Source organism: Manis pentadactyla, chromosome 13, assembly GCF_030020395.1.
Source record: "Manis pentadactyla isolate mManPen7 chromosome 13, mManPen7.hap1, whole genome shotgun sequence".
Taxonomy (NCBI): domain Eukaryota; kingdom Metazoa; phylum Chordata; class Mammalia; order Pholidota; family Manidae; genus Manis; species Manis pentadactyla.
In genome coordinates, this window is record NC_080031.1 from 64,746,451 (window position 1) to 64,759,495 (window position 13,045).

At 33.4% G+C, this 13,045-nt stretch overlaps 1 protein-coding gene across 2 annotated transcripts in view; it reads right to left on the reverse strand.

Moving 5' to 3' along the window:
- The window catches only part of SLC12A2 (solute carrier family 12 member 2), a 103,360-nt gene that overhangs the window by 41,088 nt on the left and 49,227 nt on the right, over positions 1 to 13,045 (reverse strand). For both annotated transcript variants that reach the window (XM_036903222.2, XM_036903221.2), the window contains exons 11-15: positions 8,390 to 8,497; positions 7,339 to 7,462; positions 6,184 to 6,285; positions 4,618 to 4,773; positions 3,222 to 3,321 (exon numbers count right to left, since the gene is read on the reverse strand). In XM_036903222.2, coding sequence (XP_036759117.2) covers positions 3,222 to 3,321; positions 4,618 to 4,773; positions 6,184 to 6,285; positions 7,339 to 7,462; positions 8,390 to 8,497 — 590 coding nt within the window. The remainder of the gene's footprint in view (positions 1 to 3,221; positions 3,322 to 4,617; positions 4,774 to 6,183; positions 6,286 to 7,338; positions 7,463 to 8,389; positions 8,498 to 13,045) is intronic.

Below are 13,045 nucleotides of genomic sequence, written 5' to 3' on the forward strand. Positions count from 1 at the left end.
GAGACTGTTAACAGTCCAGTCTCCCTACCTGAATGTCAGCAGGTTACATGGTTCCCCAACTAGAGCTTATGTTTCCTAGCCCGTCTAGCAGCTCAGAATGGCCCTGGGACTGATGTTCACAGCCCATACAGTGTTCCTATTTCCAGATCATTTTCTTTAAATGGAAGCTTGCCATTTCCATACTTTCTTTCCCTCTCCTGTAAGTTAGACAATGGATGCAGTGATGACTTTGACCACATGGACAAAAACACTGGGGAAAGGCAGACTGACAAGACAGATCAAGGAATGTGAGACCTGAAGGCCAAATGCAGCAAGTCTGCTTACCTGCCGTGAGACAGAAACCTGCCTCTGGACCATCGCATGGCACCAATTTTTGTCTTGTTTAGTCACTGTATTTTTTCAACTTTTTTTTAGGGTGATTTAACATACACTCTAATATAACCTATTACTGTGGGAAATTAACTTGTAGCCCCTATCTTTACTAAATAGCAAATATACCACAAAGACATAATTTGGTATAGTTTTATCAAACCAAAAAAGACATAGTACAGAATATATCAGGGATGACTGAGTAGAAATGAGAAAGTATGAACACCTGCCTTCCTTTTTACCTCTTTCCTCAAAGATCTCCATGATTATGTATAATCGGAATTTATCACAAAAAATATGGAGAACAAGAGAAGACACAATAGCACTGAAATACTGAAAGCTAGAAAGCAGATGGAAGAATAATAAAGGGTTTGACAAATCAGGAAAAGGCTGGCTGAGCATAAGAGGAAACCGTAAGACTGACTGTGCACTGAGAAGTCACCAGGGTGCTTAGGCCCTGGAGGCAGTAGGCGCCCCTCTGGAGGCGTCAGGGACAGCGCATTAAAGAAAGTAAAGGAACGGTTTGACCTTTGTGTGAGAAACACCTAGATCAACGCAATCATTCACATCACTATGATGAGCAACTTGCCTGTCCCGCCACCACCCTATTAGGCTACGGCTTACTTGTAAGAATGCCTCTGGTCTCGGAGCCCAGCAACAACAGCTCAGGGCAGAAGCAGCTACTTTAATAGGGGAGTGGGGAGAACATTTATATGCTGAATCCTAAGACCTCTGCATTCCTTCCCCACTCAGCTCACAGCTCTGGTAGCTAGGACTTTTTATCAATAAGCAGAAGACTAAAAGATTCCTTTCTGGGAAATGTAATCATGTCAAAAAATAAAGTCATTAAAATGACTTAAATTTCTCAAAGAACAAGCAAAGCCACATTAATCTACACTAAGGGCTCTGCTGATAAGCCCCACCCACCAATGCAGAACCTCCCTGGGCAAGGATCACAGATAATGCAGACAAGCCTAAATCTGAGAACCTAAATTAGAGAAACAGGAAACAGTGAGAAACACTTCAAGGAAACAGAAACTACATCTTTTAGCAAATTTGGTAAAGGCTGATAGTGACAAGCAGGAAACTAAAAAAAGAAAGATTATTGGCTCTAGAGAAAGCAAGAAAGCTGCTTAGAGGAAATAAAAAGCAATCATAACTGACTACATGGCTCAGCTCTGAAGCATGTTTAAAAAGTCATAAAAGTATAAATAGCAGGTATGATCTAATCACAATAATGGCATAGAAATATACTGAGAGGATGGGGTAAAGGGGAGGGCATGTGTGTGTGTGTGTGTGTGTGTGTGTGTGTGTGTACACATGGATGAAGGACATTAACAAATAATACCTAAAATTAAAAATTAAAAAGCGTAAGACAAGCATGTTGTTTGGGAGTCTGAAGCAAATCAAAACTAATCAGCTGAAAGTGGTTGCATGTAGTATGAGAAATAGGGACATGAGAAGTGGGGCAGCTACTAATTTTCATGACAAACCTAGGTTTTTCCTCTCTAAAGTATGTTCATGTATAATTCTGATAAAAATTCAGTAAGACCATATTGGAATAAAATATTTTTTAAGAAATGTTCCCATTACCACAGTAAGTCAGACCAACAAGCCTTTTATTGATGGCAGATTAACTTGACTCTTGGTCCTACTCTCAGTTCTGGATACAACTTTTTACATAAAGGAATGATTTCTATTTTCCACCATACTTGGTATCAACTATTGAAAATGTGCTGAAATTCATAAGTGTTCTTCCCAGGGCTCTTATTCCTTTTTTATTTCCCAATTTCTCTCTACTCCAAATTTGAGGATCTGTGACCTGCTGGAACTTTTTATTCTCGAAAAAGGGGGCTGGGAGAGGAAGTACCCAAAAGAGTAACAGAAGGATACACAAAGGCTTTTCTCATTGGGAGAAATTCAGTAGAGCAATTTTCTTCCAGTGCTTATTCAGTCTTCAAGTTTCTTTAAAAAACATTTTTTCCCTTTTGGTTCAAGGACAAATATGAAACATGTGTCTTTATTTATTATGCAAAAGCCAGTAAGTGATTATCATGATTACAGAAAGTCACCTGCTCACAGCCCTGAAACAAACTTTCATAGTTTCACAGAATATGAAAATGGCTGTTTATTAATTTTTTAAAAAAATGATAAACCTATGTTTAAGTATAAATAATAATCTATAATTCCTAAGACTACATAAGTAAATACTTCTGGATTTAGAGAAGGATACAGCAACAGTGCTTTAATAACTAAATCTCACCAACCAATTATAAGAACTAGGTTAAATTAAGGAATAGTTTTTAAATTGATTACTGATAAACTATTCTAAGATAAAATATAAAGCCATTTATTGAGGAAAATAGTCATAAATGTTTAAGGCACTTATTCTTTATCACTGAAACTGGTTTCCATTTAGTCAATAATGAGACAGAAGTAACTAACATGAAAATATTTGGTGCCATAGTAAAATTACAAAATGAGGCATGTTAAAAATCTCTATGGACTTCATACTTAGTAATTATACAGTAGTTATATAACTTCAGTGGCCAAAAAAGGAAAAAAAGTGTTCACCTTTTGACACCTATGAAGTTTTTAAACAAGAGATCTCCATCACTTACCATAACATTTTTGGTAAGGTGTATGATAATTTATCTTTTTGAAATTTTGATAACCAAGAAATCTCAAGCTTGTTTTTGAAGAAATTGCCCAAATCCAACCAAAACAGAAAACAGTATTATATGCTTTCAGAGAACTTTTCATCACATCAGCACACGAAAATGTTACTGAACAGTAGGTGAAGAACTCAGTGTCGCCAACGATAAAACGTTTCTCTGTAACTTATTGCTTACCTAAAGTTTTTCACATGGTCTTCCACTCCTGAAAGACGAATTGAATGCTGCAGTGCGTTCAGGTAAGTGAGGGCTTGTGTAGAGGATCCCCAGTTCACATCTGTGGAAAGAGAGTGTTCATGCAGCATTAACAACAATATTAATAACAATCAATAACCAATTTAAGACACAGAATTAAAAAGTGCTTTCATATTTAAAAAGTCAATTGGTAAAATAAACCACTGCATTCAGAACTTTCAGTAGGTAAAGTCCATAGCATGATACTAGGACAATGCTAATACGAACTATAATTGCATTTAAAGAAAAAATACAATTTAGAAAAAGTCTATGGTGACAGGGCTGCAAACATGCTGTGCATGCAACTCAAAATAAACAAAACATTTAAAATTATTGTTATGTAGTCAGATGTCTAATGGGAAAGAGGCAGATCTCTGCAAGATGTTGGGTCTCTGAAAGTACCATTTACAGTACTTACTAGCGTGTAAGTTATTTCAATAGGCAAAATTTTATTCCTTATTCTGTAAACAGCCTGGACACCAAATACAATTTTAGACATTTGCTACTGTAAAGACTTGACAGGTACATTAGAGAAATCATTGCATCTAAAATGGTTAAAACAATATCTTCTTTGTCCATTTCACTTCTAAAGCTATCACTCTAACTAAAACCTTACCATCTCTTATCTGGATTACAAAATGTTTCCTCACTGTTTAAAATGACTACACTGCAACTACTCTTATAATCTCTTCTTAATATTATTCTGTTGGACCAAAACTGTTCAACCCTTTCTCTCTGGATCTTTATTCTGTGCTATAGGTTACCATACTGAACACTGGACGAATCCTAATATACTCTAGCATGATCTCCTTATGTGCAGACACACCCAGTAGTTTATCAGTCTGACTCATGCAAAGTAATGTTTAACTATTTCCTAATGAAAACATGTTTGTTCTATTTTCCCTGCTATATATAACCTTGATGAGAAGATGCTATGTCTTCTGGTATCTTGTGAGTTCTGTAATACTACAGCAAATACTAAGACCACAGTACTTAATACATATGCTTATTAGGTTAACAGCCACTATAGTACTGCAAATATAAACCTTTCAAAGAATGATTTTAAAATATATTGACTGCAACAGAATGTAAATTAGATGAACTTGCTATTTTTCTACAAGGAGGATTAAATTTAATTTATGGGTAAAAATAATTCCACAAAATAAAAGTCTTGTAGTAGTTATTTCATTAAAACTACATGTATTTGGGAATAAAGTATTTTAGGTTTTATACAAGGTACCTTTCAAAATACACAAAAGATTATGCTTAGATATGAAAAATAACGAATAACTTCTAGATGTTTACTAGCTTGAAATACTAAATAAAAAAGACTACTGACCTGGTTTTTTGTAAGTAACATAAATATACAGCCCAAGGACAATCACATATGTCAGCAGTGCAGCCCACCAGTTGATGACAAACATCACTATGCAACAGAGTATTGCTCCAATAAGTGATATCCACATATTGTAGTATTTGAATGCAGGGCGCCATCCTAACAATAACAAATGAAAAAGATAAATAAAAGTCACTCAGATACCTCATCTGCTGTAGACAACGATATATATGTATGCAAAAAATAACTTTCTTTGTGGCTGTTATCCTGAGAGGACTTTAAACATTAAGTGTAAGGCTGACGTATAACAGTAAAGTCATAGAACATTACTGATCACAATTTCATGGTATTTAATGGCCACGAAGAGGCATATTTGTTTACTTCCACATTATTCATACTAGTTCTGTATTAAACTTTTTAACCAAAAAGTTTAAACCAACCTACCCTAGTGAATGCTAAAAATAGAGAAGACTTAAGAAAGTAATTTTCAAATTAAGTCTTTAAGAGCATGACTCTGTTTTATGGTTTTTAGCATGGGACATCCATATTTTAATATACAAAATAATTCTAACAAAATGTTCTTGAGAATCATTAAAAATTCATCTACTTGCTAGAAAACTAAGCATTGACTATAGAAACATATCTTTCCATTTGGTGAAGTACTTATGAATTGCACTCACTCTAAAAAGTGCTGAACACCATGTTTTAAAATTTTCATTCATAGGTAGTTCCATAGCCAAATTTAAAAAAATCATTTCAATAATTTTTTAAAATTAAACTTTCAATTTTGAGATAAATGCAGTCACACAAAGTTGTAAGAAGTAATACAGAGAGACTCTGAGTAACTTTCACATAGTTTCTCCCAAAGACAGTATCTTGCAAAATGACACTATAATATCACAACTAAGATACTAATATTGACAGTTATAATAAAGAATCCCATGTTGTCCTGTTACAGCCACACCAACGTCTAAAATTTATATTCTTTAAGTAAAAATTGAAGCTAAGATATTTGTGTCCTAACTTCTCATACTCATCTTTCTGTTCTAAGAGACTTTTAGATCCTCAGAAGGAACAGTGCTTTGTTCCCTCATTTCCTTCACTGTTGTCCCACTGTTGTTATGGTTTACAACCCGAAGCCCATAGCAGAAGCATATGGGTACTTTTTCAGTCGCCAGAATCCCTTGTATAGGAACTCCATAGAATTCATTGTGTTGAAAATACCTGTACAGGTTAAATATATCATAATAATGTTCTTAGAACTGACACAGAAAACAGCTAAAAGACAATAAAAACAGGAAAAGAAAGCAGAATAATTAGTTCACAGTGTTAAGTCAGAATTTGAGATTGCTATCTTAAATGCTTTGAAGATGAAAAACAGAATATCACCAGTAAACTTCATAACAAAGAGTTATTCGAAGACTCAATTTGACTCAACTGTAAAAGGAGACTGAACATTAATAAATGTTAATCCCACATATACCACTTTTTAAAATTGGTTTCATTTTCTCTGAAATCAAAGACATTAATATTAACATATTTATAAAATTTTTTTAAATGTAAAATCACCTGGAGATTTTGCAAGTGATGCATGGAATACTGAGAAATTGATCAGTGCATATGATGCAAGGAAGAAGTTGGAGATAATTGGTGCAATAACATTCAGTTCAGCTGCAAAAGAAACAGTAGGTGTATTTATTGACATATTTGACATTTTTTAACTTTTTAAAATTATGAAATCACTTCAAAGCTTTATATTATAGCATAATGAACATCCTATATCCACCATTCAGATTTAATGAGTACAGATACTTTGCCATATATACTTCATATACTTTACTGTTCAGAAATCAAGTCTTATGTACACAGTGAAACCCCTTTAAATTTTATGCTTTCAAATTTGGAATATTCTTTCCAATGATACTATATAGTTTTACTACATGCCTATATAGTCCATAAGCATTATGTTTTACTATTTTGAGTATTTTTAAAGTTACATAAATAATATCATACTTTACATGTATCTGCAATTTGGTTTTTTACATTTATTATATTTGAGATTCATCCACACTGATATATGAAAACCAAGTTGATTCACTGAGTATTATTCTGCAGTTTCATTCTTCTGTTGATAGAGGTGTTCAGATTGCTTCCATTTTTTTAATAATTAATGACACTGAAAAATATTCTTATATATGGCTCTTTGGGTCTATATGCCAGTTTCTCTAGGATACATACCACTAAGGAGAACTGCTAGATTGTGGGAAACTTCACTAAACACTGGCAACTTGTTCTCCAAAAGTAGCCATACCAAATACATATCTAGCAGCATTATAAGACAGTTAGTTTCCACATTTGGTGGTAAAATTACACTTAAAATAAAAACCCATTAGCTCAGTGGTAACCAGAGACAAAAGTGGCAAAAGTGGAGGCCCTACCTTCATGGAGGACACTGGAGTCCTTTTCCTTATGCTATTGTACTTGTTTTATGGACAAAAACTAGGAGTTCCCTTAGCCCTACCGGGGACTTAAAGAATAATTTTAGCCAATATGTACACTGAACACTATTATCTGCTGTATTTTTCTAAACACTCATTCATATGATCAGAAAGGAACTTAGTATACTAGACAGAGTAATGTTCTGTTTATAATATAATTCGATGTTTATAACTAATACTATAAATGCACCAAAATCTACATTAGCACACCATCTATATGACTAACCAATTAAGATGAAGCCAAGTGCAATTAAGAATGTTAAGATGTAGCCACGAAGAGGTTCATTATTTTTCCCATAACCTTTAGCAAACATCTGGAAAGCTGGATAGATGTTGTCCTTGCATAGAGCCTAGTGAAGAAATTGTAAACATTAAAATGAAATGCAATGAAGTTAGACATACAGAACTGCTTATAGTTACAATGCTAATCAGAAATGGAACCCAAGTTTCTAATTTTTAGTCCTCTTTCTTTCCCATGCTGCACTGCTTCACCTACAAACTGTAATGGAGATCAAACATTTTAAGCATCAAAAGATAGATGGTTTAGAAAAACCACCAAAGTTTTTGTCTGCCTTATGCCATCCCCATGTTGAAATTCTTTTATTAAGAAAAAAATCAGAGGAGCAGGCATACAAATAAATTTGGAAGCCTGGTGAATATGACATATATGTGACCTCTACACCTTTACTGTTTTCACTGGCTAGTACTACATTAGGAATAAGGCTACAGATCAACATTTGTTTGATTTAGTACTAGAAAGAATTTCCTATTATCAGCTATTTGTTGAATGCTCATTAAAGTGAGATAATGTCTATCTTGTTCATCTTTATATCCTGAGCAGCTAACACAATGTGTGGCACACAGGCATTCATATATGTGTAAAATAAAGCATATAGGTTGGCATCATGCTAACAGGGCAAGATCCTTTAATTCTTCTACTTTATGTCTTGAACTGTATTCCTTATCCTCAGTAAGACAATATAAACATTTATGCCAACAAATTATGTCAGAAAAACAAAATTCCATCACTATTTCCAAAAAGACAACTCAAAGATTACACTGACAGTAAGTTAATGCACAAATGTTTATGTAAGAATACATATTCACATTCATATACATAAAATCACATATACCTGTTTCAATATGTGCATAGGTATCATATACATATATGGGGTTGACAGAAGTAAACAAACAACTTGAAAATATTAACAATCTAAAATTAAGATGTATTATCTTAATTTCCTCTTTAGTAAAGCTTGTAATATGAAAATACTTACCTGAAATATTTTGGGAGCACTCACAAGGGATGCTAATGCAGAAGAAAGAGTTGCTGAAAAGATACCTGCAGAAATTAATGGTGCAAATCCTGACACCATACTCATCACCTTAAAAAAAGTTACAAAATGGAAAAATAAGTCTTACAAACAGTTCAAATACTATACATCTTTATTATTTCAATGAAGATGGCTAATATCAGGGAAAATTTTGTGATAAATAATAACAATGTTTATGTGCATTTTAAATTTCTGAAAAAGATTTACCACTAGCCCTTACTTTAAAAACATCTTTTTATTTGGTAAAATTTCAAAGACACACAATGGCAGAGCGAATAGCATACTAAACCACTGAGTATCTATCACTCAGTTTCAACAATGACCAGCTCAGGACCAATCCCCCTATTACTGTGCATCGAACTTCAGATATCATTTCATGCACATATGTCTCAGTAAATACCTCTGATAAGAACTTTAAAAACTACAAAAGCCATTGCCACAGCTTAAAAACTGAGTTATTTCTTAAATATTCAATAATCAACATTCAAATTCCCTAAACTATCCCTCTTTTCTTGCTTTTGAGGCACAATTTGTTCAAACTAAGATCCACAGAAGGATTACACATTACATTTGGTTGATACATCCTTTAAGTCTTTTTCAATCTACCAGTTCACCCTTTTCTTTCCATTTCATTTTTATGTCATTTCTCCTAGAGAAACCCCACCCTCTGGATTCTGCTAACTGTATCTCCAACTTGTCTCATTTACCGTTCCCCTCATCTCTGGCACAGGCAGGTAGACCAAGACAGTTCATTAGACTGAGATACAAGTTTTCAAGCAAAAACATTTCAAGGTGCTGTGATATACTTAGGATTCTGGTGTTTCTTCTTGATGTTAAGATAGTAGATCGATACTGTAGTTATGTTTTTTGTTTTTAAAAAGAGTCCTTAACTTTAGAGCTAAATGTGGGAAGATTTCCAGCTGAAAAGATCTAAGTCTAGGATTTGCTTCTAAGTAATTTGGGAAGTGGGGCATTATAAATAAATAAATATAGATAAAAATAGCCATGCAGTGATGACTGATGACACTGGAAAATGTACACATTAAGTACATTATATTGCTTTCTCTGTGTTTATGTTCAAATATTTCTCTATGATGGTATTAAAAAACAGATTGATGACTTATATCATGAGAAGACAATCAGATAAATCCAAACTGAAGGGCACAATGTAAAGTAACTTGCCTGGAATCTTCAAATTGTCAACGTATTAAAACATTAAAACGGACAGACTAGAATTCCTCTAGATTAAAGGATTTTAAGATAACTAACACACATGACAACAACTAAATGTTATAGGTGATCATAGATTGGATCATGGATATGGGAAAAATAGCTATAAAGGACATTACTGGAACAAGTGGGGAAATATGAATATGGAAAATAAATTTAAATAACAGTGTTTATTAATGTATTAAGTGGGACAACTATACTGTGCTAGTACACGATGTTTTAAATATCCCATACTGTCATTATGTATATAATTTATTTTCATGTTTGAGGAGAATAAGAATATACAAAGGTAAAGCAAATGGGACAAAATATAAATGATTAGTGAATACAAGTGAAGGGGTAGGTACACCGGTATTCACTGCAGTGTTCATTTGAAATTTGTGCAAATAGATTAGTAAGGTGGAAGAGTGTCTGATGGGTTCAGGCATTATCAGCTTGATCCATTGTAATGATCATCGCCTAGATTCATTACTTCATTAGTAGGGATTTACCTTTCATTTACACTGACCCAGACCATCACAGTTGACTATGACTTTGTATTTTAAACCAGATGTAAAGTTAGCTATGGGCACAACCACTGGCCATAATGCGTAATTCTGATTTCACATGTACATAAACCATTTTGTTTCACTTAATTGTCTCTCCCTGTACCTTCCAGAAGACTTAGTGGTAAAAATGAAGAACACATTAAGTGTTTTAAGAAATATTAGCATTGACTTCTCTGAGACTCTTAGGGAGAAAAACAAACTTGTGAAGATGATTTTCCATTCAGCCCTTTAAACAATGTAGTAGTTACATGGATGCCATACATTTTTCATAAGCAATATTTTTCAGTTAGTGCTAGATTATCTAGCATTGCCAGTCATGTCTTTAGGGAAGGACATTGTAAAGGACAGCTAGACCAAGGTAAAAAAAATGAGCAGACTTGATTTGTGCTATATATACTTAGCAGTTTATACAGAATTTCCTGCCTCTTAGTAAAAACCTCAAGTAAGTGTGAAGACAGGAGACAAATGGACAAAAAAGTGGAGAACAGAGATGTGATATACTCTTGGAGTAAGGCAAACTGACACAACCAACGTTACATATAACTGTAACCTTTCTCATCTTCCATGTTTTGAGGAAAAACAGACATTTTCTCTGCTTCCATTACCTCTGAATTGAGGTAGATAATGCTTCATGCTTAGCATCTGGAACACTGTGTTTCCAGATTTGTGAGCTTCCTGTCTTCTAGTCATATATTTACCCAATCACGTCTGTACTTCTGACCATTTTATGGTAAAATATGAGTAGAAGGATAATAATAATGAATACAAATAATGGTAATATCTGTGTTGTTCATGATACAGAGTGGAAACAAAGATCAAAAAAAAAAGATGGTCCTTTCCTAATAGTGGGGAAAAAAGACAAAAGCTAATGAAAGGTAAAAAAGTTGCAAGTAAGATGAATGGTGATATTTTGTGTGATTGGGATGTGTGTGTGTTGATGACTTGGGGTTCAAGAAAATCTTCATGGAACTGGGTTTCCTTGAAACCAAGCAGATTTGGATGTATAAAAGAAAAAGCAGCTGCACTCCAAGCACAGTGAAGCACCTAATAAAAGACCCAAGTAGAGCAGGCATGTGTGCATGTGTATGTACACAAACATGAAATCACTGCAGTTTAGTCTCAACAGAAAACAGTGGACATTAAGTTTGGGTATGACACTTAAGGCCTTTGACTGACAAAGCAAAGAAGCTCACATTTTTTTTATTAAGTAATGATGAGTCAGAGGTTTCAGAAAACATTACAATGTAGAAAAACAATATGAAACATACGATTATATAGCAAAACTAAAAGTTCAATACAAAACGGATGACTCAAATCACTTTTCCTCCTTAAGTATGAAAAGTCAATTGTATGCAAAACAGCATTATACAGTGTGGCTCTGTATAGATTTCATGACAGGACTGCAACTTATATGCTGCTCAGATACTGTTCTATTCACCATTCTTTTCACTGTCCAAATCACAAGCAGTTTGCATTTCTACAGGATTTTTTTGCATTTTATATTGCTTTAGTTTTTTAAAAAATTTTACTTAAATTAGAAAAGCAACTTTACATATACCAAATTTTTCTTTGCTTGGATGAGTCCTACTAGATGTGATAAAGACAACATACTTTTATATTTTAAGGCAACAACACAGAAATCTAATTGGCACTTGCAACCACCAAGCAGAGACCAACATTTTGTGCTTTTCATACACAATATCAATGTCAGAATTGGCCTGAATCATTAGCTGGACATGAATACTTTCTTTCATTCCTATGATTTTGCCTAGTCTTGTGACTAGAAAACAAACTTCTATTACATAATTGGGTTCAATATTTATAACCACTGAAAGTGCAATCAACTGCTTGAAACCATACAATAGAAAAATAAAAATAATGCCACTGAAAATTTAAGTTACAAAATTTTATTGTAAAGTTTAATTGTTCTACATAAAATTTATACTGTTCTGAAATACATTAAATCCTCAACCATTCTGTTTATGTTTACAAAATATTGAAAAAAAAAACTAGGAAGCAAAATTTTATTTCTCAGTTTGAATTAGTACAACTGTCTATTATATAAATTTATCATAGATTGTTTTAATCTCTTGAATCTACACCTCTGTGTTCTTTTCTAGTATCCTAGGACTTAATAAGCAACTCCCAAAATTATCCTCCAGACAATAATCTCTTCTTAGTTTGTACAAACCTGTAAATTTTACAAAAATTTCATTTGCTTTCAGTACCTTATAGAGATAATAATAAAAGGCAGAAAGACTGATATTCTCCAAATACTTGAAAAGTAATACTTATCTTTACATACTTCATGTTTTAAAAGGTTATAAACTTGCAAGCACCCACTAACAATTCTATTAAAAGGTAGTGTGGTTTAGCACAGCATGACTATATGGGCCATATTAAGCAACACTACTGATACAGATAAGCTTTTAAAAAAAATATTTATATATACAAAGCAATCATGGAGACACATCCAATTAGAAAACTGAACTCCTTTCAATTAGTATGGATTTAAAATGTTCAAAATAAAAATGAAGTATGTAGGTGTAAAGCTAAGAAAATATATTACATAATGCTGATGGAAGAAATCAAACAAGGTCTAAACAAATGGAGAAACTTTCCTTGCTCATGCACTGGAACACTCAATGTAGTAAACAAGTCAATTCTCCCCAGATCAGCATCGAAGTTTCATACAGTTCCATCAAAATTTCAGCAGGAATTTTTGTAAATAAACTAAGACTATTCTAAAATTTATACAGAAAAATCAAAGGAACTAAAACAACTACAACTTTGAAAAAGGATAACATGGGAGGAATCCACC